At 44.0% G+C, this 27,497-nt stretch overlaps 1 protein-coding gene across 2 annotated transcripts in view; it reads right to left on the reverse strand.

The window, feature by feature from the left end:
* Positions 1-3,013: 3,013 nt before the first annotated feature.
* The window catches only part of arhgef39 (Rho guanine nucleotide exchange factor (GEF) 39), a 28,785-nt gene continuing 4,301 nt past the window's right edge, over positions 3,014-27,497 (reverse strand). For both annotated transcript variants that reach the window (XM_062518042.1, XM_062518043.1), the window contains exons 3-12: positions 26,980-27,074; positions 23,365-23,485; positions 20,667-20,785; positions 14,361-14,431; positions 12,177-12,305; positions 9,327-9,556; positions 6,022-6,110; positions 4,684-4,855; positions 4,308-4,423; positions 3,014-3,989 (exon numbers count right to left, since the gene is read on the reverse strand). In XM_062518042.1, the coding sequence (XP_062374026.1) occupies positions 3,950-3,989; positions 4,308-4,423; positions 4,684-4,855; positions 6,022-6,110; positions 9,327-9,556; positions 12,177-12,305; positions 14,361-14,431; positions 20,667-20,785; positions 23,365-23,485; positions 26,980-27,074 (1,182 nt within the window). In that variant the 3' untranslated portion in view covers positions 3,014-3,949. The remainder of the gene's footprint in view (positions 3,990-4,307; positions 4,424-4,683; positions 4,856-6,021; positions 6,111-9,326; positions 9,557-12,176; positions 12,306-14,360; positions 14,432-20,666; positions 20,786-23,364; positions 23,486-26,979; positions 27,075-27,497) is intronic.

The raw sequence follows: 27,497 nt of genomic DNA on the forward strand, positions 1-27,497 counted from the left end.
TAACATTAGGCCTACAGTTATAGCTCCTTTGTTTTTCATTTAAAGTAAGACACTTGGCAGATGCTCAATGATCATTGATAAATGATCATTGGAAAATGAAAAAAGATCAGACACACATCAAATCCCCCCTCACTGAATGACTTATTGGCATGAGCAATGCTCCAACACCTGATAATGCAATCAATGTCAAGTGTTCAGTTAACTTTTAAAAAGAAAATAAACAAAAAGAAAACGAGTGACTGACGTCTATAGCCATTACCAGCCTACTTGCAAAAGGAAATGTTCAGGTTTGAAGCTTTATGAATCAGTGGCATACCAAGTACCAAACGAATGTGTAGGCTAGAAACATATCACCTCCGCAAATGAGGTTATGTTTTCATCGGGGTTTGTCTGTTTGTTAAGCAAGATGTTAAGCGGAGGCGCGAGATGTTAAGCAGGATGCGCGAGGCGGAGGTTCGCGATCTCATAGTGCTTTTGTTTTGATTACCGTAGGCTACTTTGATATATTAACCAGAGGGGTTATGCTACAAAACGATAAATGGTCCTTTTCAATGGCACGTGTTCCTTCTACTTACGATTAGCTTCAGGGTATTCCTGATTGCAACAGTAGCATTAAACCTGGCTGAAGAATAAACACGTCTGCTTCGTTTTGGCCAATTCCTATCCATATCATGACGGTAAAATGATTATTGTTAACTATCAAATTACTTTTGGCAATAGGCTACTATCAAATTCTGAAATTAGTTTTTATTTACCGGAAATAAAGGCTATTTCAAAAGGAAAACGTTTAGGTCCGAGGAGAAGTCAGAACATCAGTTGAGCAGCCGCGAGCCGCACGAGAGGAGGCAAAGAGCCGCATGTGGCTCGCGAGCCGCGGGTTGGCCACCGCTGAACTATGCTCATACCAGAGCTGTTTGGACCAATCACATTGTCAGGGCAGGCTTTCTACGATGATGGACAGATGAGCAACAGTGTCTCGTCTATCACGTCATCTGAGCACGCTTAGGTTGATTTTGATCAGGGCTCTGAACCGGTTCAAGGAACTAAAACGAAAACCGAAAACGAATGGAATTTTACGAGGAACGGAAACGGAAACGAAAACGAAATGGTCTTCAACTGTTCCGGAACAGAAACATTATTCTGAAATCCATAAAACCGGTTAATAACGTTTTTTTTCGTTCTCTATATATTTTATAAAATTTCACGAAATCATAGCCTATGTCAGGTTTTTATTTCCGGTTGTGCATTCACTTCGCTGCCCGCTAGGCTCAATCCAGGCAGCTGTCACGATTGTAGGCAATGTAGGCATAACATAGGCCTAATAGCCTGTAGCCTATTTTGCCTGTCCACGCCTTGTTGTTTTAAAGTCGGGATTTTAAGTGTTTGCGCAATTATAGGCTATGTAGAATTGAGGTAGGCCTATTGTCAGCAACAGACAGGCTATATAGCTAACATATTCACTTATAAACGGGGTTAGGAATTATTGAGCATGCCTTTGAAGATCTCCAAAAAAACTTACAACCAGGTAAGGAGTTTCTAGCACTTATCCAGAAATGTTTTTGATAAGAAATTATTTATCATAGAATAGGCCAGTAAGCTGTAGGTTATGTGGGATGGATAGCCCATCTGAATGTTTTTGGATGCCGCCTGTGATTTATTATTTTTGGGCATAGACTAGCTACGGTGTAAATCAAGGGCAAATATAGTAATGAGTAGGCTATGTCTATTCTAAGGTATAGACCACAAAAATATACTTGATAGGCCCGCCAAACACTGCCGGAACGATAAGAACGAACAATATTTTACGTTCCGAACCGGTTCAGGAACGATATGTTGGTGGCGGAACACAAGAACGAAAACATTCCTGAACCGTTCGGAACGGGAGGATTGAAAAATAATTTCGTTTTCAAGCCCTGATTTTGATTGCAACAGAAATGCTGTGGCTAAACGCATATTATTTCCATGCAGTTTGGCCTTTCATTTAAACAAAAACTGATGTTTTATCACTGATTACCACATGTTTACATCTGAAAACTTAGGCCAAAGTGGATATGTGGGAAAACTCTGGTTTCAATTTCATCAAGGTAAAACAGCATCTTTGCATGACATGTAGTTCCCTCATTTTTTTGAAATTTGTTTGCTCGTTGGGTTTGCGACACCCTTCCCCAACTGTGTAGCATCGGTATTGAATGGAATTATTTTACAAAATGACTGGGAAATGTTTTCCAAATGGCCTTCCCTGCTACATATTTCGCTGTCTTAGATCTCGCAATCGGGTGATGTACAAGATATTGACAGCGCAATAACTTTCAAAAAGACCAGAAGATGTCAGCTTTTTCTTGTTGCTCTGTTCGGTTCAGTCCATGGATGGACCCCCTGTATCTGTTGATACACACCCCATAATTACATCCCAATGGATATCATTGTATCATGGTATCAGCCTCATATTCAGACTAGAATTCTGAGCATGACGTCACACTAAATGTCTACATTCATGTTCCTAAATTTGGGCTTTAAGTTTATAATGTGCTTAAATTGTAAATTGATTTAAATGTTAAATATAGCCTAGATATCTGACTGTAAATATTAAAATCAGATGATCTACAGTTCTATGTAGGCTAATATGTTATGTTTCAAGTAGGCTAAATTCAACGTTGATCATTTCTATAGCCTACTAGGGTATTGTTAACTTGGCCTTGATGCCCTGATGTGCGCCTTTGTGCCCCCTGCCAAATATGCCCAACTGAAGGCCAAGCAGCTTTGTCCCAAAAATCATGTAATACCATGCCCCTAATGTTCAACCTTTCTTCCCTTTGAACTTCTTCTTCAACAAGTTTTGTGTTTGCTGCAGGCTGCTTTGATCCCAGTGATCACTGCTTACGGCTATATTTTAGATCTCATTGAAGTTATTTTTTAGTCTAGGACTAAGCTTCAATTATGTCCAGGAAACCACCTTAATGCTAGTCAATACCTGGGATACAATAAGACAAAAGTAATTTAGGCACTTACGAGGGAGAGTGAAGCTGAATTTATTGCTTTTCAAAGTAACAGTTCTTCAGCAATATGTCCAAGGTAAATGAGACAACATTTTTATAAAAAGGCACCTGTAGATTCATAACCCTATTACCCTTAAAACAACTGAACCCCATTGAAATTTAGCAAATGTAGGCTCAGCTGAAAAATAATTGATAACAAAATCAACAAAATAGATTAAATGGAATTTGTTTGCACATACTGTAAATGAAGATATTGCAACATACATTCATTGAGATTGTGATATTATGTTAAGTATAAATATCATAAGATTTGGTCCAGTGGTTACATAGGCATCATATTTCATGGGGAGTGACTCAGTCATTTCAGTAGTTCCTTTACACATGGTGTACATGGTGTACACGGTGCACGCTCGCTACCACACGCCATTCTACTATTGCACACATCTCCTCATCCCAAAACCCCACACAGAAATGTTACCATTCTAAAATAAAGTAGTATTTGCAAGCATTCTGTTAGTAGTTAGTACATGATGTTTATAAATACAGCTTTTAAAAAAGCAGTGCGGCTTTATAAATGGAATTTAAAAAGTAGTTCTAGAGACATTTGAGAATACATTTATGTTGATCGAAATATTTTGTACATGAAGCCTGGAATGTGATGTCATCTACTGTCTCTGACTAGTCCTGGTGGTGTGGAATCAGCAGATGCATTTCAGCATCAGGTGAAAGCAAGTCATTATGTAACACCGCTCTCCTTAGCATATCACCCTATTCCCGTCTTTGGTATATATTATAGCTACTAAAAAGAATACAAAGGCGGACAATACGGATCCCGTCTCGGCATATTTTAAGGCTCTGAGCTCCTCATTTGGCTTGACTCCATACCCTGATACTCTGATTGGGCATCTCTGTGTAGTGCCCAAGATCAGGCTTTCATTAAGCCTCTCACCTCATCACAGGATCACACAGCTGGACCCAGAGGACTCCTGAGACCTGTGGGTAGATGGGACAATGACATGTCCATGTACCTTCAGTGTGAATCATGCTGATACTACAGCTTTACGAAGGTATACATATAGAACAGTATTTATCTCTCAGAAGAATGGAAAGCTAACATAAGCATCACTGACACTTTACTGGGCAGTCTGCCTACAGATGAATTTTCAGATGAAGATGATACAGATTAAAATTATTGTTGAACAACTACAGAATATCAACTAAACCTTGCATAAATGGTATGTCAATAGATAGTTTGTTTATGATCTGAGTTTATGGGACCATCTGACGTCCGACAAGTGTTGAACACCTTACCCTGCCCTGGGAGCATCAGAGAGTTTCATCCTCTTGGGGGCGCTGGAGACCATCTCTGAGTGTGTGATCTGAGAGCTGGTGAGGACCTGACTGCCTCTGCTCCCCTCGCTGGGCACCTGGGGTGGACACAGCAAGAGTCAGACCCCTACCGAGCCACTCAACAGTCTACTCTCGAGCTTTGAGAACAGATAATGCTACAGTCAACTATTGTTCTATACAACTTTGAGGACAATAATACTTGACGTTTTGATAGCAACTACACCATGCTACACAGTTTGTGTTGCATATTCTAATACACTTGAACAAACTGCCTGAGATGAGACAGAGCGTTCAGATAGAGTGAGCTCATGACTTGATTTAAGAGAAGGGGTCCTACCATGTTCCTCTTCCTGCCGTGTGGCTCGCTGCTTGTGGTGGTCTGCAGGTTCTGGTGGGCTGGAGCCAGGGGAGTACTGGGGGCCGTCTGCTGGGTCTCCTCAGAGGATCTCAGGGGCCTCCTGCACAGGTCATCCCTCCGGTGCACCACAGTGGCCTTGGACTTCAGCTGCCTGTGAGGGGATGGAATGGGAAGCTCGTATTGCAGGTTGATTGAAATGGTGGTTAGTGGTATCTGTAGTAGGCCTTGGTCAACAGTTATGCCACGAATTACTGTGTAGTATGAGAATGCTACATCCTTTTCCTAAACAATTCTAAGATTCATAATTGAGGATGAATTTGGAATTGTGTTTTAAAATGTGCTTTAAAGGTTTTTCAGGAGTTGAAGAGTCATGGCTGCTCTGTTTTTTTTTCTCTGATTTGAGTCGATAATCTATGACATGAAGATTGCTGGAATGCAATAAAGCGCAATAAGAGCATGGACTGGGTTTCTAAACCACAAGCTAGAGTTAAAACTTGATCCCATATTAAAACAGGAACTGGATACCCGTTTTTGAATGGAAGCGATTATATATTCAGAACCAATAAACATTAGCTATGGACTATGGATTTTAAGGTCTACGGTTAGCAATATGATACAAATCCGTACTACTATTACTCAATGCTAAAGCAGATTAATTAATTACAGTAACTCAAAGACTGTAGGCTACCACACAATATCATGTTCGTTTTTAATGCAGCGTTTAAATAGTGAGTATCTTCCTCTAAGAAAGTCTGCATACAATTTGGTAAAGTTAAGTAATTGTTTCCAATCCCATTCATCCATTCATTCATTCACACACATATTTACTAATTCACGTCTAAGTGTGAACACATCTTGTCAAATGGCTGCCCTTGAGTTCACCATCTCCAGCTCACCCAGACACAGTCACCATCTGTGCAGGTCATTTGTGCTGTCAGTTTCCCTGGCCACTACAAATAACCTTACTATGGGCCACCACTAATTGTGCGCTCAGGAGCCTTCAGGTAAAGTGAGGCCCTTGCTTCGCTCTAAACGATCTCCCTGGTGTGATGTGATTATGGACTGCTGCCTTCTCTTAGCCCTTTCTCTACAGCAAACTCATTAGCCGAGACACCTAGACAGACTCTACTTTGTGAGACACTAGCCACCAACTTTAACACTAAACCGAGCCTGTTTGTGCTGCAGGGACGCAGTTAGGACAGAGGTTGCAGTGACAGGCCGAGGGCAGAAGGTGGCTGGCTGTGGGATCGATGCTTGGGAGCTGGAGTGCTGGCGTCTGAGAGGCAGACGGCCCTACCCCGGCTTCGTGGCACGTACCCAACGGCTAGCGACAGGCTGCGATACCAGTCGTTGATATCCTCCTGATCACTGGACATCAGCAAGAGTTTGGCTTTGGGGAAGGTCAGCTGAAAGGGAGAAGAGGAGAGACGTGAGCGAGAGAGATGGAGAGGTCACGGAGTGGAACTGGAGTCATTGTTCATAAGGGGAGAATTCTGAGGGATCATTTTCAAGGATCAGACAGTTGTCTCCCTCACAATCATTACTCATCGAGCTTCTTGTCTGTAGAATGGCTTTGCCTGCGCTGATGTGAGCACAATTGAGCTCATCTGATACACTGTTGTGACTAAAGTGAACACACTGTCGTGATATCCTTTGAACACTAGAGGGCACCCCAATCCAGGTTGGAAAAAAGAAAACCTGAAAGTTTTTCTGATGGTCAACATTTCTGAAACAGTATTTCTGTGCAAATTATCTGGTAACAAGAGCAATGGTTGCCGGAGCAATGTAATGCAAGTTAAATACATGAAACAGGCATCAAGACAGCAATAGTTATGTTAGCCTCTCAACAGATGTATGGAAGACCTGTAGGCGATACACTGGACATACACAGTAACATGCTAGAGACACCTGTGGAACTGATTATGTTAGTACATAAATATATGTGTGTGTGAATAATATCACCACTTTAAATGCGATGCCTTCACAAATCATGTTATGCTAGGAAATTGACATGAGGTCAGCCGAAAGCAGCTCAACGCAACAACTGTAATGATCACATGTCAGCATGCTGACCCCGGCATCTAAGGGATGAGCCCAGAGATGTGTTGATGTAGCCAAATCACCAGCACTATGCAACACACAGGCTGTTTATGGCCACTGGTTTTCCTTCCTTCCAGAAGGCCCTTCCATCCTTCTGAAGCGCTCCTATCAGATGGTTCATCCGTTGAGTCAACAGTAATTACCATCACTCATCCACATTAGAGAGACTTTACGGCGAGATTACACATGTCAAACAAGAAAACGCCAGCCATCCATCCCCAAACAAAGGCAGGGTTTATCCCTGAATAATTACAACTGAATCCCATTAGAGTCGATTATAATTAGGGTTGCGGAAATATTAAATGACCTCTCACATTTACCTGAGGTTGTAAGAATCATGGGAACCTTCCCATGAAACGGAGAGGATATCAGTAATCAACTTTAATCTTTATTACCGCAAGGTTTGAAATTCTAATGTATGGTACCACCGTGGTAAGCACCCACTTTATACTGATACCTGGTAAAATAGAGGCCTTTTCCCCGTGCGTGCTGGGGTGGGGGATACAAGGCTCTTCATATATTAAATGGATTAAGATTTCAAATGTACCATCATCAAAAGCATTATCTAATTACAGAGTTCAGTGAACGAGGCCGAATCTGGCGCTGCGCAGTATTAGGTACCAGCCACTCGGGGGACGCATGGCTTGATTTATGCACAAATAGATTCCACTTCTATGGCTGCGCAGTAATTAGGGATTTGTCAAAAAATCTGACCCTCTTAGGTAGAAATGACTTTGTATAATAGGAACGCTGGAGCATGGAGCCTCCTCACTGCACATAATTTCGCTTGATTATTTATACATCAAAGGGAATCTGTCACGGATGCGGAAAAATATTCAAGTAGCAAGGGGAAATGGGGGGGGGGCAGAGAGGAGGAAAGGAGAGCGCAAGACAGAGGACAGAATGGAGGGAGATGTAAAAAGAATGATGGAAAGAGAGAAAGAATTTTTTCCCTCTCTAAACAAAAAAAAAATGCTTTTCTCCTCCAAACATGTACGTGGCGAAAAAAAGGGGGACATTTTCACCAGTCTCCCTCTCTTTTTTGCTGCAAACTTTGCATATAGATTGCCATGGCATTTCCAGCTGTCAAATTTAATTTGCCTTTAATTCTTCATGGCACAGATGAGGAGGGCCCCGGAGTGCTGACAGCCTTTTTCCCTCCGTCCAGGTGCGGCTGGGAGGTGGGGGGCCCCTGGATCAATAATGTGTCCTTATGAGAAATTACGCCTAATGCTATTGAGTATGCATTTGGGGCCTCCATGGGATAACAAGCTAATGAAATGTCATTTCTTGCCATTAGATAATGTGTGGTTGCCAGGCGGCGGCAGAGCGGCAGGGTGCGGGCGACAGGCGCCTGAGCAAGATGTATGGACTGAATGGGAGGAAGAGATGGATCTGATGGATAATCGGAGGCAGCGGCAGCACTCCTCCGCCGGACCACCGTCCGTCAGCAGCCCTTGAGTGATGCTCCCCAGGCGGACTGGCAGCGGCCTGTTGCGGGGTGTTGTCAAGGAAACGCAATTTTGTATAAAAATTCATGGTTGGATGGACCTTTGAGTGGGCCAAACTATAGTCATGATTATCTCATTTGCAAAAGGGCTTGACAGCTACCAGGACAAGTATGAAAATGAACATGTGAATACGTAAGGACATTTATATTAAGAGACCAGCTAGACAGCCTCCTTTGGAGAAATCCAAATCTCAAATCTGGAGAAAGGACAAAGTTGTGGCAAGCCTTGCTGGCAAGACATAACTCGTGGCTGTTTGCATGGAGCAGCAAAACCCAAGTTAATATTGATGAAGCAGAGGACCAACCAAATCCTGACTGCCTAAACGCTTTCATTTGGAGCTCAGCAACACATTCGACTCAATCTTTCATGATGGAATCACCATCCACTATTTAGACATAATTTGTCACACAGCCGCAGCATAGAGACCTGGAAAAGGATCAAGCAGAGAGGAGTTAAACACATTAAATCTAAGTCTTATCTCCGCAGATGAGGAATCAGGGCAATTAGCAGCCAAAGAAAGAAATGATATGGAGCTCTCCACAGCAGTCTCATAATAACTCCGGCAGATAAACTCCCATTTAAACAATTAATCATCTGACCTCGGAGGACTGCCTGTATACCTGGGGGCTACAGGCTTGATGGAGAGGTGCTATTGTCTGCTCAAAAACAGAGTGAGATAAATTGAAGTAAGAAAAAATCTGATGAATGCCTTAATTCTCTGGCTGAACAATCATCAGTTATCTTTTTAGTCTCTATAATTTTTCAGGTAAACTCTCCAGGTATCTTAAACCATGATGAAAAATGAGCTTGAAGGTATGAAACTTAACTTTTAAGTTGTAGAGTGAACGCATTAACCATGGAATGCCCTCAAGTAACATCTCTACTGTCTATTTGGGCAGTGGATGCTGCTGTTGCCATAGTGTTTGTAAATAATAAGATTGTTATGTCTCAAATCTCTGAGTCAGAGGAAAACAGTGTTGTCTGGCAGTGAGAGAGTGAGCAAACACTTACACTGATCAGCCCCCCTTGGCTCTTGGTATGGCCAAACACCTTGTCCACGGTGCACTCCTTGAGGGGGTAGCAGCGCTGGCATTCAAACTTGTCTGAGCTGGTGGGATGCAGGGAGCTGCAGGGCTTGGTCAGCAGTAGGATGTCGGAGAACAGGAAGAACATCTTGGGCTTAGTCTCGGTGCCTTTAGGGGGCACAGTTCTCAGCCAGCCCTCGCGGATATACCATCTTCCTAAAGACACAGGAGCACAGGATATGGGGGAGCATGAAACATGTGTAGGTGTGTGTGCAGGAGAGAGAAAAAGAATGTAAGGATTTCCAAGGAAGAATCTCCTCTTGGTGACTGACAGCCATTTGATGGTTAATAAATTAAATGCTGACATTTGAACAGATAAGATGAAATTTTAGCCCTGCCACAGGTTCTTTAATTGCTCCAACATCGAGTGATTGCTGTTCAGGGAACAGCCATAGCTAAGGGGATCCAATTGGACATTCTCAGGCATAGACAACCTTTCCATGATTAGAATAGGGGTCAATTTGGGGTGATATTGCTTTTAAAATGTCATGGGTTTAATACGTAGTAAAATCGAGGAGACATCCTTCCACATGGTCCTTAGAAATTAGATTTCATGCTTCTACTACATCGGTTACATTGATTGGACCTTTTTTTCCCAGACTTACTAAAACCAAATAGCCAGACTTCTCAAATATCTACACTTTTAAAACTAAAATGCATCATAGAAATGAAACAGCGTATCCTTTATTGTGTTTGAAGTAAGTTTGACTTCAGCATCAGCATGCCCACGACACGGCCCAACTTCAGACAGCCCGGCAATCAGTCAAACGGCAACCTGTCAGCCAAAGTCTTCTGCAGGAGGCCACTGTGGGCCCTTCCTTAATTTGTGTTTGGGGAAATCAGGTGCAGCAGGGTTGACTGAAGCTCTGAAGACTCTACATCAAACCCCTCCCCCCCTCCACCTCTCCATCTCAGCCCTGCCTGAGAGTGACACATCCAGAGAGAGAGACTGTCTGTACCATCAAGAGCCCAGGTTCAAAGAGCAGGAACTTGGAGCTCCCCTCTCCATGTCGAGCGCTTTCAACTTCCCCTGTCAAAGAGCACCTTTGGTCAGCTACAAAGGCCCAGTGGTTTGCGAGGTGCTAAAGGTTGCACTACAAAGCCAGCAGGTCCTCCTGATGTGGCCGGCCGAGAGATCATGAAAGGCTTAAAAGGACGCACGATAGGGGTGATGGGGGTGACCGCAAGCATGATCATTGTTAATTTGAAGTGGACTTTGTTTGATAGGACGGGCTTTGAAGTAGGTAGCCTGGCAAGTCCACTGTTAAGGGCTGGAAGTGACCGCTGTCCACATACTGTAGGAGTTGGTGCACAATGCTGAACATTATAATGAAACAAGTTCTGTCTTTCCGGAAAGCTTTTTTTTAAGTTTGGTGAGAAATGGCAGTCAGGAAATGTGGCCTCTAAGGCAGATCTATATGTTAACTCATGTGCTGCTCATGGCGCATGAGAGCCGGGTTGTGACTTGATCAATGCTCAGCTCTGCTTGCTTGCAATCTTTCCTGCTGGAGGCTGGGAGCTGAGGGCCTATAGACGACCACAGTGCCACCAGCGGCCATTCCAGGACTCCAAGGAAACAGACAGTCTGTCTGGCGTATCGATGTCCCATTGATTCAGCCTTTGCGTCTCAGAGACCTGTCGCCCCGACCCCCCCCCAATCCCACACACACACTCCTCTCTGCCACTGCCATCTACTCTGCCCCCCGCCCCTTATCTCCTGAAGCGCCACTTAATATGTTTCAGGGACTCAAAAGCCTCTCATCTGTATAGCATCACTTTCTTTTACCCACATTAGACGCTGTGGGGGTGGTGCTGGTGGTGCTGGTGGGGAGAGGCTGGAGAGGAGTGGCAGGACTTCTGAAGTGTAAGGGAAAGAGGTGGCATGGGGCTTTGTGGTGGGGAGGGATGGTGAGGGCTCAACATATTGGACAAGAGAGGGCTCTCAGTAGAATTCTGGGGGCCAGAAAATTGGGATGAGCGTGAGCTTCTTCAACTTCCCACATCCGCATCAGCAGGAAATCAACCCGCAGCTCGTTGGGTATTCATCGCCAGCCTCCTCACCACCTTTGTGCACATACTCAGAAGCACTTGCCCGCACACACACACAGACACACACACAGAGACACACACACACACAGCTTCCTTTTCATCTGCCGGCCCACAAGATGAGGAGAGACGCTAATTGGTCCTGGGGGAGATTGGCAGGCTGAGGCATTCACAACGAGGCTCCTTCCCTCTTTCCCTCTGTCTCTCTCTCTTTCTTTCACTTTCTCTGTCCTTCTCACACTCTCTGCCTGTCTCTCTCATCTGTTGTTGCACACGTGGCCATCTCCCTTGGGACAAACAACATGGAAGAAAGGGCCATAGCTCCACAAGTAGCGCAAGACAACAAAGGCGGGGAGCTGACGAGAGAGAGCACAGTCCTCCTTGGCAATTAGTGCCCAGAATCCACTGATACATTCCACTCATTCTGTTGTCAAGACACGACCGCTTACAACAGAAATTACACATCTCAAGTCATTTTGCAGACGTGCGATCGATTAGACAGGCTGTTGAATATCTGTGAAATTAGACATTTTCCCCTCTTTTCTCGGCTAACTTCTCTTCCGCTTTTTTATTTGAACCTTCCCCCTGCCCTCCTCCTTTCCCTCCCTCCCTCCCTCCTTCTCACTCTCTCTCTCTCTCTCTCTCTCTCTCTCCGTCCCCATAGACAGCTGAAGGAGAGAGGTAAGTCTTCAGCAGGAGATAAAAGGAATGGCTGATCACAAGCTCTAACCTGGAGCCAGCAGCCGAGCCTTGCGTCCCTTCAGCATCTTCTGCACCCGCCGCAGCTGCAGGTGGTTCTCGTGGCTCCGGGCGTTGTCCTGGACATGCTGGCACACCTCGGAGACCGCCCTCATCGCCCCTGCAACCATCAACACGGACGTCTCAGACGGGAAGAAACAGCAAAACCCTCAGTCTCGCCTACTGAATAAATGAATAATAAACTCTATGCCTATTTATACATACACACACTTGCCCAAACACATATTGTTTTACCACTCCAATTACTTACAGAACATTACATAAGAATGTTCCGTACACTAGTTTAAGTACATCCTATTTACAAAGCTGGTCTTTGCATGAAAGCGCAAACATTATTTGATGGAATAGTATATATTCAACTGTACAGTAATGTACAACTGCAAAAGATTTGCAAATGAACATCATCAAAGAGAACTTGGTTAGGTGCACTGCATACAGTACATCAAGTATGTTCCATGTTTAATTATAGCACTATGAATGAATAAGCCTCTGTCAGATACCGTCATGAATTAGGGGTGCTTTCTCAAATTGCACTATACAGTGGGATATAAAAATGGCAACAGCCTTTGCAGTGTACACATATGCAGCAACAGTACAAACACATGCGCAATTGCGCATGTTATTCACACATGGTTAAATGATATTTCCAATAAAAGTATGCTTATACTTTTGCATCATTAACAAAACAAGCAGACATTTGTTGTTACATTTCATTGCATATTGGCTGTTTAGTAAAAAAAGCCTTGAAATTTAAACTCGGCATGAACTGCTTTGAGCATTATCTATGCATTACAATCACCCAGCTTAATTGAGCTACTTATCTTCACAACAACTACACTGTAAACCAAACAAAAGCATTTATATGGAGATAGCCCACTAAACTGAACATTTCTCTAAATTCTAAATGTATAACCCAATCCATGCACATTTCCACTGCCATTGCTAAAGCAGTAATAAACTGGATAATTCATTGCATATATTCCAAGGACATGAGTTCTCAGCATGCGTACTTCATTCATCAAGAGCGTTTAAATAGAACTTTGTTTTGCGGGAGCTCTCCAGTGTTAACTTTCCGATATTAACCTCTGACAGAGTCAGGGTGTGTGTCATGAGATGACGGTTCAAGGCGAGGCGAGCAGAAGTGCGGCAATTACCGCAGTTAAAACAACTGCTTCTCACTTGAAGCACACAAAGAGAGGGAAAAAAGGGCACAAACCGAAATAAAACAAACAAAAGACACCAAAAAAAGAAACATGAGAAGCCGAGTAGGAAAAACAACAACAAAGTCTCCTGCGATTCTCACTGCTGGTTCACTTAATCAGATACAATGCGATTTGTCTAGGGTTGTTTTTAAATAATTCCCTTTACAATACGCCCCAGCTAAGTACAGAAAGTTCTTTTTTATTCCACCCTAATAAAAAGCAAGGGAGTTTTAAAAAGCTTCTCTAATGAGAAGAGGAAGAGGCGATGGAGGGGCAAATTTGGATACGTACCTTCATCTTAGAATCAGGGGCTGTTTTAATTTGTAAGCAAAAGCAGCACACAACCAATGAGATTCTAATTGATACACATAAATAATTCCTTGTGTACATGGGCGCTTAAGCCGGATTTGCTGTTTATTTGACGATAGAAATTAGTCATTATCGAGCTTCTGTTGATGTTGAAGATTTTATTTATTTATATATTGCACGCTTGATATCCTCTGATCTGTGCCCAATTAATTATGTCAAAATCCACATCCAGAATTTAGACTCACGTTGGGCTTTACCATACTTGTATCCTCCAAGAGCACAGTCTGCTGTGACAGTAATGGCTAATGTGAGATAACAAAGACACTGAACGGTGCTGTTTATCCAAAGAGTAGAGACAATAAAAGCCTTCATTTACACTGACAAGCCCAGACCAGCATACTTTCACACAACTGGTAGGCTACCAAAATATAAGTTTTCCTTGCACTCAGCACAGGGGAAAAAAATAAAAGCTCTACCAGATGTTACACAAAACCATATTGTTCTCCGTGCTGCAGATTCAAATACTTGCTGGCATGTGAAGAATACTAAAATGGCATGAGGTTAACCAATCACCACTCTCCTGACAAAGCAGCGTTAAGATGAGAGGGTGTTTGGAGAGGTGTGTGTTGATGGGAGTCTCTTACTTGAAAGCTGCTGAAACTCAGGGTTGTCTGGACTTGTGTTCTCTGTCAAGTCTCGCAGGAAGTGCTTGTACCTGAGAAAAGACACAAATAAACAAACCGGGACCATGCCGTTTCTAAAAATAACCAGAGTACGCGCAAAACAAAGTTAAGGGTTAGCAGGTAGGTTTTGTCATTGTACACATGAAGCCGTTTGAGTTAGGCGTTGTTTTTGGCACCAGTATAGGACCAGAAAAATAATCTGTCAGGGAGAGATCAAACACACAAATGGAGACACATTTTGCCAAAACCTTTGAAACACACACCAACACAAAGCACACAAATACAGAAACACACAGACACACACTTGCACTGCTGGTCAAAATGAAAACTGGCTTCTGTTGTCTCACTGCTATTCCACAAGATAGTCCATTACGGCAGACCTTGAGAGTATAAAATAGAAAAATCCCCGTCAAAAAGAGAAGATCACAAACACCCAACTGTATCTAACAGGGTCACCCTCCGCACACAAACCTTAGCCTTCTGCAGATGGATTGCTGCGCAGGAAAAATTAAATATTGATTATTGTGCTATTGTGGGACCATCTGAAGATAAAGGTTATTAATGACAGGCCAAATAAAGGGCTCCATTAAGGAAATGACCCCCATCACAAGGTGGAGCCAAATGAGGAGCGCAGCAGAAAGGGTTATTTATTTCACCGCTTCTGGGAGTGAAAAAAGAGCAGACGGGGGAAAAGGGAGGAAAAAAAGAAATGAAAGACTTGAATGATGTAGAAAAGCCTGCCATGTAACGTTACACTTACCAAGAATTTCACCAGCCCTCAAAACACCAAAGGATCCAAAGGAAATTAAACATGCCCGCTGTATTTTGGGTAAAGTTTTCGCTCCCTCTCGCTATCTCTCTCACTAGAAAATGTAAGCAACTTATGCCGGGCCTCAGAGGGATTGATCAGCGGAGGAAGCATCATAAGAGGGATGGCAAATGATCGTAATAATCACTAACGAGGCTTATTTGCCTCACCTAGTATTAGCATACTGGGCGCAGCGCCTCGTGCGCCGGGACTTGCTCCTGCACTCTCACCCCTGGGGTAGTGGCTTCCCTTCATGAGGCAGACTGCCGTTCCCCCAGGGCAAAGAAACTTGCGCTTAAATATTCCGATTTGCGGCAAGCTCCGCTGTGGAGGGAGGGGGGGGCGGGGGGGCACAGGCTTGTTAAATGTGTGTGGCTGCGTGCGTGTGGTGGGGGTGGGGGGGGCACAGAGAAGGCAGTGCCAGTGAGTGCCGTTCCCTGCAGCCATGTCGACGCAACGTAAACACTGGTGCCAGCACTCGCGTCACCCGTCATCAGTGCCAGAGATGACAAGGTGAGGTGGAGGGTAGGCGAGGGAGGGGGTCGGGGGGTGCGGGAGAGAAGCGCATGCCACCTCGCTGCTTTAAACTCCACTTCACAGGGAAGGTTCAAGCAAGCAGGACCGGGAGGAGAGGGAGAGCCAAAGAGTATGATGAGGCCCCCCGCCTGCTCCACCACCACCACCCCAACACACACACACACACACCCACTCCGTCGTCTCCCTTTCCCCCTCCATCCCCGTCACATTCCCTCTATCATTGACACCCGTGATGAGTATGAGTGACGCGTGGCTCCATAAAAGCGCGTGTTTATTCAGCGGCGTGAGTGCAGGATGTCTGCCAAAGCTGCCATATTAAGAGCTCAAGCTGGGGAAAATCCTGATTGTGCTCATCCATTAATTCGTCTCCTAAGTCCTTAATGTTGGCTGATCTGCTATGGAAATGATCAAAGACCTGGAACCTGCTCCACGCCACACTATCAGAGGGAAGCTGGATAAACAAAAGCATCAACTCTTAATACCGGCGTTGTGGCTCAACTCACAATCAGCTCAGTGAGGTGTGACTGCATACTCTTTTCATTTCACAGAATTGCACACAGCACATAGAAAAATGAACACGGCTCACACACACACACACACACACACACACACTCAAGGCGTTGAGGGATGGTGAAGAACAGACATCACTCCTGGTCTCTTCATCTATTGCAAAAGTATTTTTTGAGAACAGTTCCAATCTGAGAATGCTTAACCTGGGTCATCGCAGTGACCTTGGAGTCCATTGACAACAGACATTGATTTCCACTGTGTCTGTCTCTCTCTCTCTCCTCTCGCTCTCCTTCGGTGGCAGACAGGGGTCCCACTCACCGAGCTGTCTGCAAGCGCCTCACCAGACACACAGGTGCCCGACTGGCTTTTCAGCACACCACACACACACCACACACACCACACACACCACACACACACCACACACACCACACACACCACACACACACCACACACACCACACACACCACACACACCACACACACACACACACACACACACACACACAGGAGTGAGTCTGGAAGATGTCAGCCTTGCTCTGATACTGGGTGGCAGGTTCACAAATTTCATGACAGGAAAAGTGGTTGTTTGTCCAAACAAGCCCTCCACTCTCCTCCATCACTGGCTCCGCAATGGAGCTCCACCAACACGTGCTGTTCCACACAGCTCTATCTTGTTGCTACGCCACATTACGTGGAGAACCTCAAGGCCTACAAAACAAGTGAAACACACGTTCTCTAAATGGGGAGAGCAAAAAAGGGGAAAAGTGCTATATTACTTCTTCAAAATGAAAGAAAAGCCAAACATGCCCCAATTAAGCCAACTTCAATTAAGGAGTGCTTGAAAAAAAAGAAAAAGAAATGATTTCACTTCTTTTTCTCCTTGTCTCATCTTGTAGTAACAAATAAATTACAGGCATTACCAGCCACGCGCTGCCCTTATTAAGAAGAAGGGGGCAAAGGCAATCTAATTAGACACTCCACATAACAAAACCAGAGCTGTCTAATGAGCATTATTGAGGCACATTCCTAATAATGTAAACTGAACTCCCTCGTTTAGCCATCCTGTCCCACTCATTAGTGCCCGAGTAAAGAGAAAATAATGAGACAATAACATCATCTGAACCAGATTTATAACAGTTCAGATATTCTAATGAATGGGGAGTAGTGTATTAGAAAGCAGCGCTGGCCTAGTTAGCCACGCGGACGCCTCCCCGCGCTCGCTCCTTCAGAGCGTGCATACGAAACGTGCTCGTCTCCGCTACCCCTCCCCTCCCCTCCCTCCCTCGCTCACTCGCTCGTTCGCCTGCTGCCCGCCTGCTGCCCGCCACCCGCAGACACGCTGGGTCAGTCGCTGCTTACACACACGTCAGCGACGAGGAGGCGAGCAGGAGAAAAGTCTCTAATTATTTTCCTTTAAATACGCGCATTAAGAATTCAAATTCCTAATTAAGAGACAACAGGCGCCGTCAGAACTGGGCATGGGTTATTGAACACAGCGCTGGGCTGTTGCGTAATTGCTCCACACAACACTTGCTTCTGAGGTACGAGAAATGAAATATCTGCTCAGAAAGGCAGCAAACGTCTTATTACTTGTCCTATCAACTCTGGGCTATCAAACAGAATGAGAAATCGTGGTATAGTAGACAAATGAGAATAAACTGCACAGAAAATGAAAGAAAAAATATTTTATGGTCAAATTTAATTATATTACTGCGAGAGATGATACAAAGGGTGCCTGGTTTAATAAATGTGAAAGCTGTATCGTGCATTAAAATGATGTGCTGCTTTACACTTAATGGAGACTTTTTTCCCTCTTCCAACCAGTCATCAGGAGATCTGATGACTCACTAGATAGGATATTAAATAAATGCTATATTTATGGTTCTAATAACTGCAGAAAGGTGGTGGACGTGTTAAACAATTTGTTCATCAAAATTACCGCCTCTTCATAATAGCTTGAAATCAGGTCCATCTTTTATGATGGTGAATTCAAATGTTGGACTATTTTTCTTTATTCCAGGTTTTTTTTTCTTTTCTGTGAATTAGACAAAGCTGCATGGCAATGACCTGTTGACTTCTGGTGCAATAACGATCTGTGCCGATTTCAACAGCAATCCATTCCAAGACTTTCAATAGAGATGCTTTGATGTGTTCTTGGCCTTTCTTACAGGAAAACAAATAGAGCTAATCTGAAAAATGAATCAGTATGACCTTCTCACCTTAACTAATTACAAGGACGCGAGCTCAGACACATCTGCTTTGTTCTTGCTCAAAATAGCTTGAAATGAATTGATCACTCTAAACAGAAAGCTTTCACCCAAAGGCCTGGCCTGTTTAATTCAATGGAGACAGAACGATCTGCCATGACACACAGACATAAAGCCTTACAACCAACGCTGCGTTCTTGTTGCCAGGCCTTAAGCAATGCAGCATTGCAAGGTTAACAACCAGAGTAAGGTTAACATAAAACCACCATGTTTAACACCCCTACCCATCCCCAAGGATGTGTCCCAGTAGTGTAGGTGTTGGCCATAGTGCAGCTCTACTACATACATGAGTCTGTAGGACAGATGTGGTTTGCTCACAGTCTTAAAACCCCCATCTCTAAGCAGCATGAGACCCCATCGCTGTCAAAGCCAGTGGGACTCCGGGGAGCGTGTGGCCAGCTAGCTCCAGCAGCCCTCCAGAAAGCCTCTTAATAAGCGCAATGATTTTTATTCCACTCCCCGCCTCTGCGTATTAAGTGCCCGTACTCCAGACATAGTGGCTGCGGCCATCCATCATCCTCACCGGCGATAAGTGACAACAATCTCCGCCGCTTCCCCGGTTGGAGGTGAGACTCCTGATTATCTGGGCTCTCGGTGAACGGCGCACTTCTACAGCACCACTTAGGATCATCACACAATTATGTGTCCCCCGTGCCTCCTCAGTCTCTTTTGTGGAGAGAGCCCCCCCCCCCCCCCCCGAATCAATGGAAGATGATGTGGAGGAGAGAACACTGATCAAGGCTGAACTGGAGGAGAGCCAAAGAAAAGGGGAGCGTGTCATTGCTGGCTGCAAAGCAACGGCTGAATGGCAACATAACCGCCTTCCATGTCTTCACCCAAAATCCAAGGGCATCTCTTTTCTTGGACGGACACAGATGCAGCACTGCACCGATCAATGAAGGTCCATCATAACAAAGAAAAGACCTCTCTTTTCTCTTTTCCTTTTCTTTTCTTTCACTGCAAACAGGGTTTCAAAAATGTGGTAAAGGGTGAGTTTAAAAGAGATGGGGGGTGGATGGGGGGTAACAAGACGGATGAGTATAAGGATTTAATTATCTCCGTGCCGAGACTGACGCATCTAACCTCTTTCATGTTTAGATCTCATTGGCTAAGTGGAGGTGACACGCACGCCTAATTAAGATAGACTTGCACAGCTTGATAAAGAAATGTCACGTCATTTCTGCTGGTTCTTAAGCATGTTTCAGCCTGTTTCTCACCCTGTTACACCAATTAACTATGGGGACTGAGACCGCGTGAAATTACAGCCCAAAAAAATCAGCTGCTTAACAAAAGGAATTTTGACAGTTATTGGACAGTCTGGGGCCTGGCGATGGTCCTACCTCAAACAATAATTGCATCTGTCGCTGAAAAGTCTCCAATTCGTGAGATGAAGAGGGCGACTTAGAAAAACAACAAAACAGCGAAGGAGAATTCAAGCATGAAAACCACGACCCGATGGTGACAGTTTTCCTTGCTGTTACACCTGATATCCTATAATTCAACAAAAAAAATTGTATCTCAAAACACACCCAGACATACACACACACTCTGTGCGAACACAAGGGGGGTGTGGGGGGAGAGGAATGATTTGACAGCAAATCAGAGGACTTTTGTCACATCACAGGAGGCAGACTCACCAGTGTCAGAAGACACTGATGCAGAACCAAATGCACTGGCTTCATTTTGGAAAATGACTATATCAATGCTGCAGTCGACGCTGTCGAAACATGATCGCATGTTGCTGAAAGGAAGAAAAAAGGGCCTTCTTCTGCAAAGAGCAGATGGGAGAGGAGGGGGAAATGTCTGCAAGATCAGCTTCAGTTTATAGTATTTTCTCTGGGACAGGATATGACGGAGCAAGCATATTCAAACTTTCCTCCAGTGAGAAAAAGCAAACAGTTCCTTATACCAGGGGTACTTATAGCATACAATCAATTTAAATGTAGAAGGAATAGAATAAAAATCACAGGGAGGAACTTACGCTTCCACAAGGTAATGAACTAAATAAATACATCTCTATGAGTGAATGAGACCCAGGTTAGGATGAAGATAATAAAAAGTGTCACAATTCATGCCATTAACATGTAGATGATGCACTGAATGATGTATGGGCATAATGGCAGGTCCCATAGGATATCTGACTCACTGCTGAATGCGCTGGAGGGGTAGAGGGAGCAGGTCCTCCAGTTTCATCTGGTGGAACTCCGGCCGAGATTCCTGGAGCTTTTTGAAGCGCCTGAAGGCTTTGTTCTTCTTGACTTGGATCTGTACATAGAAAACAAGAAGACAACATTCAAGAATTGCAGAGCAAAACAAATCTTCGAAACAACTAGCATTATTGTGGGGAGAATTTAGAGAACTGTGCGAAAGTCAGTAGAAACTGTCCAGTCAGAGCCTTTAGAGCTGTTCACACTACGAATGAACAGCATTAGCTAAGATGAATGAAAACGTCATACATAAACTATATGGACAATGACATGAAGGATCTTGGACTGTATGGTTCAGTCAAAGCTGTTTGTTGCCGTGGTCATTTATGGTTCCATTAGACAACACAAACAGCCAAAATATAATCAATTAGGAAGGAGACTTTTGAACAAGCCAAAATACAATCCCTTGATCACAACAAGTCGCAGCAATACACTGGGGAGCTTGCAGTTGCCATTCTGACATTCACCAGGAGCTTCCAAGGTTACACTTTACTTTAGTCCGCTAAAGATGGACAGATTATCAACAAGCAATCTGTTGACATTCTATGGTTAGGGGATGGATTTGGCTACAGTAATTGTTGTAATTGTTCAACAACAAATATACAGTACATACTGAACTTTTAGTAGGCCAACGGAACTTTTACATGGCCATTTTCATTTTGAAGTTCTTTCAGACGGCGCAATCGACAGAAGCAAAGTAAGCTCGTGGGCCGCAGGGATAAAAACATTCGAACGCTTCAGAATGGCTTCAGGTTTCATAGAAAAAGAAGGTGAATATCAGGTTGACAGATGCCAAACTAAAGGACTGTAAAGAGGTAAAGCAGGCTTTTCATGGACATTTTATTAGAGTGCATAACATTATTTATGAGTTGCATCCTGATAGCCTATTTGAACAATACAGGTGGAGGTCTGCGCTCTCTGAGTGTTTTACTAGTTGTGCTGTGTTTTCAATTGTGTTGTAATTTCTTCATGCCTTAATTTATTGCCTACAGCCACAGATAGTTCATCCAATTTTTCCCGAAACATTTCAAACACTTGAAACATGATGCGATATTATGTTTGATCTAAGACTTCAGGTTGCCTTCAATCAGAAACTCCAGATGTTGCAACACATACCTATACCTAGCACTGGTCCTTCATCAGCTTCATTGACCAATATAGACATGGTTCAAAGAGTCTTACATTCCATCTTCAGCAGTCTATAGGCATCACCTTCTGTTACAATTCAAAATGTTTGATAATGAATCTAAGTCAAACATTTTCAAATGTAACAGAAAACCTCAAATCACATCTGGGGTGTCCAATCTTTTAAAGCGTGAACAAATTCACCTTTCTTTTGTCTTGAGCGCGTTTTGTTGTTTTCAAAACTAAAAAGCTTTGCACCACCCAATAAGAGGAGATTAAAAGATCGGAATAACCTGCACAATCTGAGGTGTCTGAATGTTGAATGTTTCTACTGGTAGTATAAATATCTACTTTAACTTTATTGTTGTGATCTGAGCAGACAGTCCTGGTAAATGGTGACAGACACAGCAGCAGTGTATGTGTAGGGAGGGAGAGGGGGGTATCTAGGCTAGGTGACTCCCCCCCTCCACAGCGATATACTGCTGCTAACAGAGGACCCCATGTTCCGGCAATTACGGTCATGTAGGCCCGGCGAAGGAATCAATGCAAACTTGTGCAGCTCAGTCTGTAATCAATGGGATCAGTCAATTTGCTGCAGACACATCGCTCCTCTTAATGAAGACATTAATATCACTGAGGCTCAGGACTTCCCACAGATAAATAAGAGCAGCTGGTAGCAGCACCTCAGCCCCTCAGTCTCCAGTCAGAGTGTGGAGGAGTTGCAAGGTGAGGATTACGGCGCAAACAACCATCATTTGGACTCCTGGCAAACAACTCACGTCAACACCGGCACACACAGCAAAAGGCACAGACATGAATTACTCTTCTTTGGGGCTAAGATCAAGTAAAAGCAGTCATGCCAAAACGGGGCTCACTATGACAAATCAGTTGACTATCCATCTATAACTGCGGAGCGACATGTTCCTAACTAACGGAAAAGCGAATTAGCACATGGATTTCCCTGGTGCTATTTCTGTTCCGCTCAATTGGATGGGGGCTGCGGACTTACATGGAGGTGAGAGATTTAACGCTACGCTCAGCCAGTGGTTCAGAGGCAGAGAGGTTGCAGGTGTCATCTCCCAGCCTTAATCAGAGAGCGGTCTCCATTTTTATCCCTAATAGATTTTCAAGTGACTGACATAACAAGACACAACACTAACCGCAGTGAAAAGGAGCCATTCTGAGAGAAATGGCACATAATGGCCTAATAGGATGGGACTAATTGGAGTGGGAAAGCAATAGAAGCCATTAGCATAGATCCATGATGAATGCATATTCATGAATAAATATTGACAGCTGGTAGCATTAGTTAACTGTGATGCGGAGTCGTATTTAAATCCTCCAACTGTAAAGGAAAAACACACAAAAGGCTCCCCGTCTCCTTGACAAGTAATTATTCAAAACAATAGATGCTAATTAGGGCCTTTTAATCAAGCCAATGAAGAGACAAATGTACAAAAAGTAATCTGCAGCTGGGCATCAAGAATAATAATACTGACTTAGATCTCTTACCTGTAGGACTTTGTTTGCATTCTGAATGTTGTCAACGTAGGTGTCGTAATGTTGGAGGTGTGAGCAGAACTGCTCAAAGCCAAGGCCAAATTTCCCCTGCTCCAAATGGGCCAGCAATGTCCTGGTGACAAACAGCACATTCATAAGACACGTCCAACAGGACCTGGTGATCTTCATAAGAACCGTGCCTGTCCTTTGGGGACATTAAAGCCGTACATGGCCTCCTCTGGCCTTCATGTAAGAGTACGACCTGGGTGAGGAGTTCACACTGCCAGCTCATGTCTCTCTTCTCTGCAATCAGCTGAATAACAATACGACGGCCATGACACAGTTATGGCAGCTCTGCCTCATGGGTGAAAATAATGAGGAGGTTAAGCAAAGTTCAAAGGTGACAGATCCTGACAGATGCTGCTGTCAGTAGTCAATCGTGAGGGGTGTCATTTAGGGTCTGCTCCCGATGGATAACGTGTTTATTTGGGACTCAAGCAGTGGGTCTTTCCCCCCGTGAACACTGACGGGGCGCTTTGAGAACATGCTCACCAAGAGACAGGAACAAAACAATGGGTTTAAAGGCGGAGAGCTAATGCAGACAGGCAAGCGCACAGATGGAAATCAGCCAGCACACTGACACTTGTGAAGGAGCTTATTCAACAGACACTAATAAATACACACACACACACACACACACACACAAGCGTGCATGCGTAGACATAGACACAGACACACATACACACACGCACACAGACACGCACACACACACCTTCTCTCTAATGATGTTCCCCAAGATGTAACGTTCTTACATGCTTGAAGAGGAAGCACTTTGCTGTTGAAGTTGATTTAAATAGATTTTAATGAAGTTGCAAGCCAAGGTAGTCTCTGTTTGTAATAAGGCGATGCTGGCACAGCCAAGAGAGTTCTAACGAGGGCAAAGGGCAGGGAAAATTCTGTTTCCGATTTTCTCCGCCCACACAGCCAGAGGCTATTATGATAAATATAAAATTATGAAGTATATTTATATATTTTAAGGCCAATTTCTTTCTCGGGGCGTCAGGAAGACGACAAAGATAACATTAGCATTTCTCCAGCATTATGTTAATCCACATTAATTCTTAGCAATTGCGACATCTGGGATGGGTATGGCCTCAGCCAAACAATGACAGTCTATGAAGCATCACGGGTGGGGAGCTAGAGCAGGAGAATACTAATTATTGTCACCAGGTAGTTAAGGAAAAACACAAACACATGGTGATGCACTACAAATAGCCTATACAATGAAACACACTCACAGACAGACACAGACAACCACAGACACACACAAGAGTAAAGAAAAACAGGACAACTAAAATCAGTGCAGACTATAGCATTGGGTAATATGACTTACTCTTTGTTTTCCCCTCTGACAGTGACAAGGACCGACTTCCGTCATGTGGGATATTTTTTGATCTATTTTCATACCACATTTACTCTCATTAAGAAACCCCCTAGACGCACTGTTTTGGAATATTCATCTTTCAAATACGGTTTTGATTTTGCGCTACTTACTCTGTAAAGTGACAGCACTTTCAAGTTTGTTATTATGGTTTGTTATGGAGCAGTCAGGGATAATTGGGTTGCTCCTACTATGCCTCCTCCCAACACTCCATGAACAGCCAAACGATGATGAATAGCATTGGTGTATCAATATATTCTATTTTTTCCACTTTACTGTTCAGCACTGTTTAATAAAATCACAATGTATTACACTCGGTACTACCCCAAGAGTATACAAACAAAACAGGGGATGTCAATAGCATCTAGACCCACCCTCCCACCACCAAGTGCTCACGTGCACCGTGATGGTAGATTCCTGGGCTTTTAACCAGGCCATGCCTGAACAGTCGATATTTTCTCTGTACTGTTTCTGTGGTGCCCGAGTGGTAGCATACTAAAGCACTGTGGTGAAACCAAATACTGGCTCCACCTCAACTCCATTGCTTTAACAGTTACATCTTAACAATAAAATGATATTTTAGGCCCTCTACCAGACAGTTGAAACCATCCCTAAAATATTGACAAGAGCATATAGGAAGAAAAAAACAACTGTTTTGGACAGGCCAGTGCTCAAATCGGACGGGTGCTTCAGAGAGAATGCCTCAAAGAGGAGCAAAGCTCTAGATCCCGATGATTTTTTTTATCGTCAGTCAAGCACAACCATTTCTGAGTGAATCCAAATTGAAAGGGTGCCATTGAGCCTCATCCTCACATCCCATCCCTGCCACCCCGAGCACCAGCGCCACCTCACTGCTCCAATAGCTGATCATAATGATGATACATGGTGATAGGTTTCCAATTTAACCAATACATCAGACTTGGAGATTCCTCTCTCCATCTTCATTGTGGAGAGCAGAATAAGGAGGATGCCTGTCAGTCTTGCACTGATGGAAGCCTTAGGGAGCCACTATGATTCATTATTCAAACTGTAAATAATTTTCAATCAGCCAGCCGGTGATGAAGCCCTGCCTGGCTGTCAAAAGCCTCCAGATCCTGTTGTTCCAAAGACTATGTAAAACTCTGATCAGAAACTCTGCTCCTCAAAATGGTGCAGAAACGCATGCCGGGCGGTGTCAAGGTTGATGAGGTAGACCTCGCTCTCGCCAAAAATATGCCTTTTCCAGAGAAACAGCAAAAAGAAACTCATTGGCCAGTCAATGGCAAATCCAGCAGGCACTTTGATTTAATGCGGCCAGGCTAGAGCCTGTTTGCAGATTTGTTTTCTCAGGGGCCACTGAGAGCTAGGAGATGGGAGCTGCTCGTTTGCCAGTAACTATTTGCTCAGATGTGTGGGGCTCAAGCGCATCAGAACGCATGATGCCTCATCAGAACTCGGCGCCAGAGCCAGCTCGTCCACAGCGCTCTGATGAGCCTCCCATTAACCAGCATGGACTTCTGGACACCTGCGAGTTCATTTGCTGTTTGTTTTTCTGCAGACCGACTCGCGCAGATCAATGCCAAGGCTACACTTGAGGCCAGTTTTGTTATTTCATCTGCTCCTTCTCATTTCGCCCCATCTCGGGCTTTTCCTTTGCACTTTCTGTTGCGCTGGCCGGCCGCAAACCAAACTTCCCTCGAGCTGAAAGACTACAGGCCCAGAGACAGGGCCTCATGAATTAGTACTAAGGCTCCACCATTAAAAGAGTAAGCTCTAACCCAGGCACATTGATTTCTGAAGCCTGTCAAACTGACCCTCCACAAAAAGGGAGCTATAAAGAGGTTGCAATGGACGGGTGTGTCGAATCCATAAACATGTCGGAGGTTTTCTGTGTTTTTCAACCGCATTTACAAAATAATCTTTAGTAAACAGAGAAAATAGATAGGGAGGCATTAGGAATAACACTTCCCTAAAGCAAGCTGAAAACATTCCAAAAGGCCTTTGGAAGAGGTCGGCTATGTTTTTGGATTCGTGCTCAGCATTGATTCCCAGTCCCATTTGTATGAATAACACAGGACAAGAAAAGCCAGACAATCTCCAAGTTCATCTCAAACTTTGTTCTCATACCAGACACTTATTAATTGGTCCCCCCACCCCCACCCTCTTCACAGTGCAGATATGCGGTTAATTATTTAAAGCACACTTACTGGTTTACCAAATGAATGGATTTAATTGAACTGAAGATGCTCTCTCTAATGTCCTGCCTCAGGGTTCCTTTGGCCTTCAAAATCTCCACAAAGTACTGTAGAGAGAAGAGGAACAGAAGGAGGAGAAAATTAAATCTTTTTCTGAACCTCTTGTGTATGGCTCTTCATCTTGCTGAGCCAGACACCTTATAGAGATACCCTTGAAACAATGAGAGAAAGAGGTCTTAAGAGAGGGGAGAGAATTCTACATGGCTGACATCTCAATTACCCTTAACAACTCGTGTGTGTGTGTGTGTGTGTGTGTGTGTGTGTGTGTGTGTGTGTGTGTGTGTGTGTGTGTGTGTGTGGAGTTTAGCTACTTCAGCATTACTGGGGGGGCCGAGTGGGGGTGGGGTGGACAAGTGCAAAGCATGGAATATGTAATTTCTCACAAATTGGGGCTACTTTAGATAATCAAACGATTAATTACTAGAACACATAATATCAGAGTTATGGAAAGAGATGTGGGGGGTGGTGGT

Source organism: Sardina pilchardus, chromosome 17 (genome assembly GCF_963854185.1).
Source record: "Sardina pilchardus chromosome 17, fSarPil1.1, whole genome shotgun sequence".
Lineage (NCBI taxonomy): Eukaryota > Metazoa > Chordata > Actinopteri > Clupeiformes > Clupeidae > Sardina > Sardina pilchardus.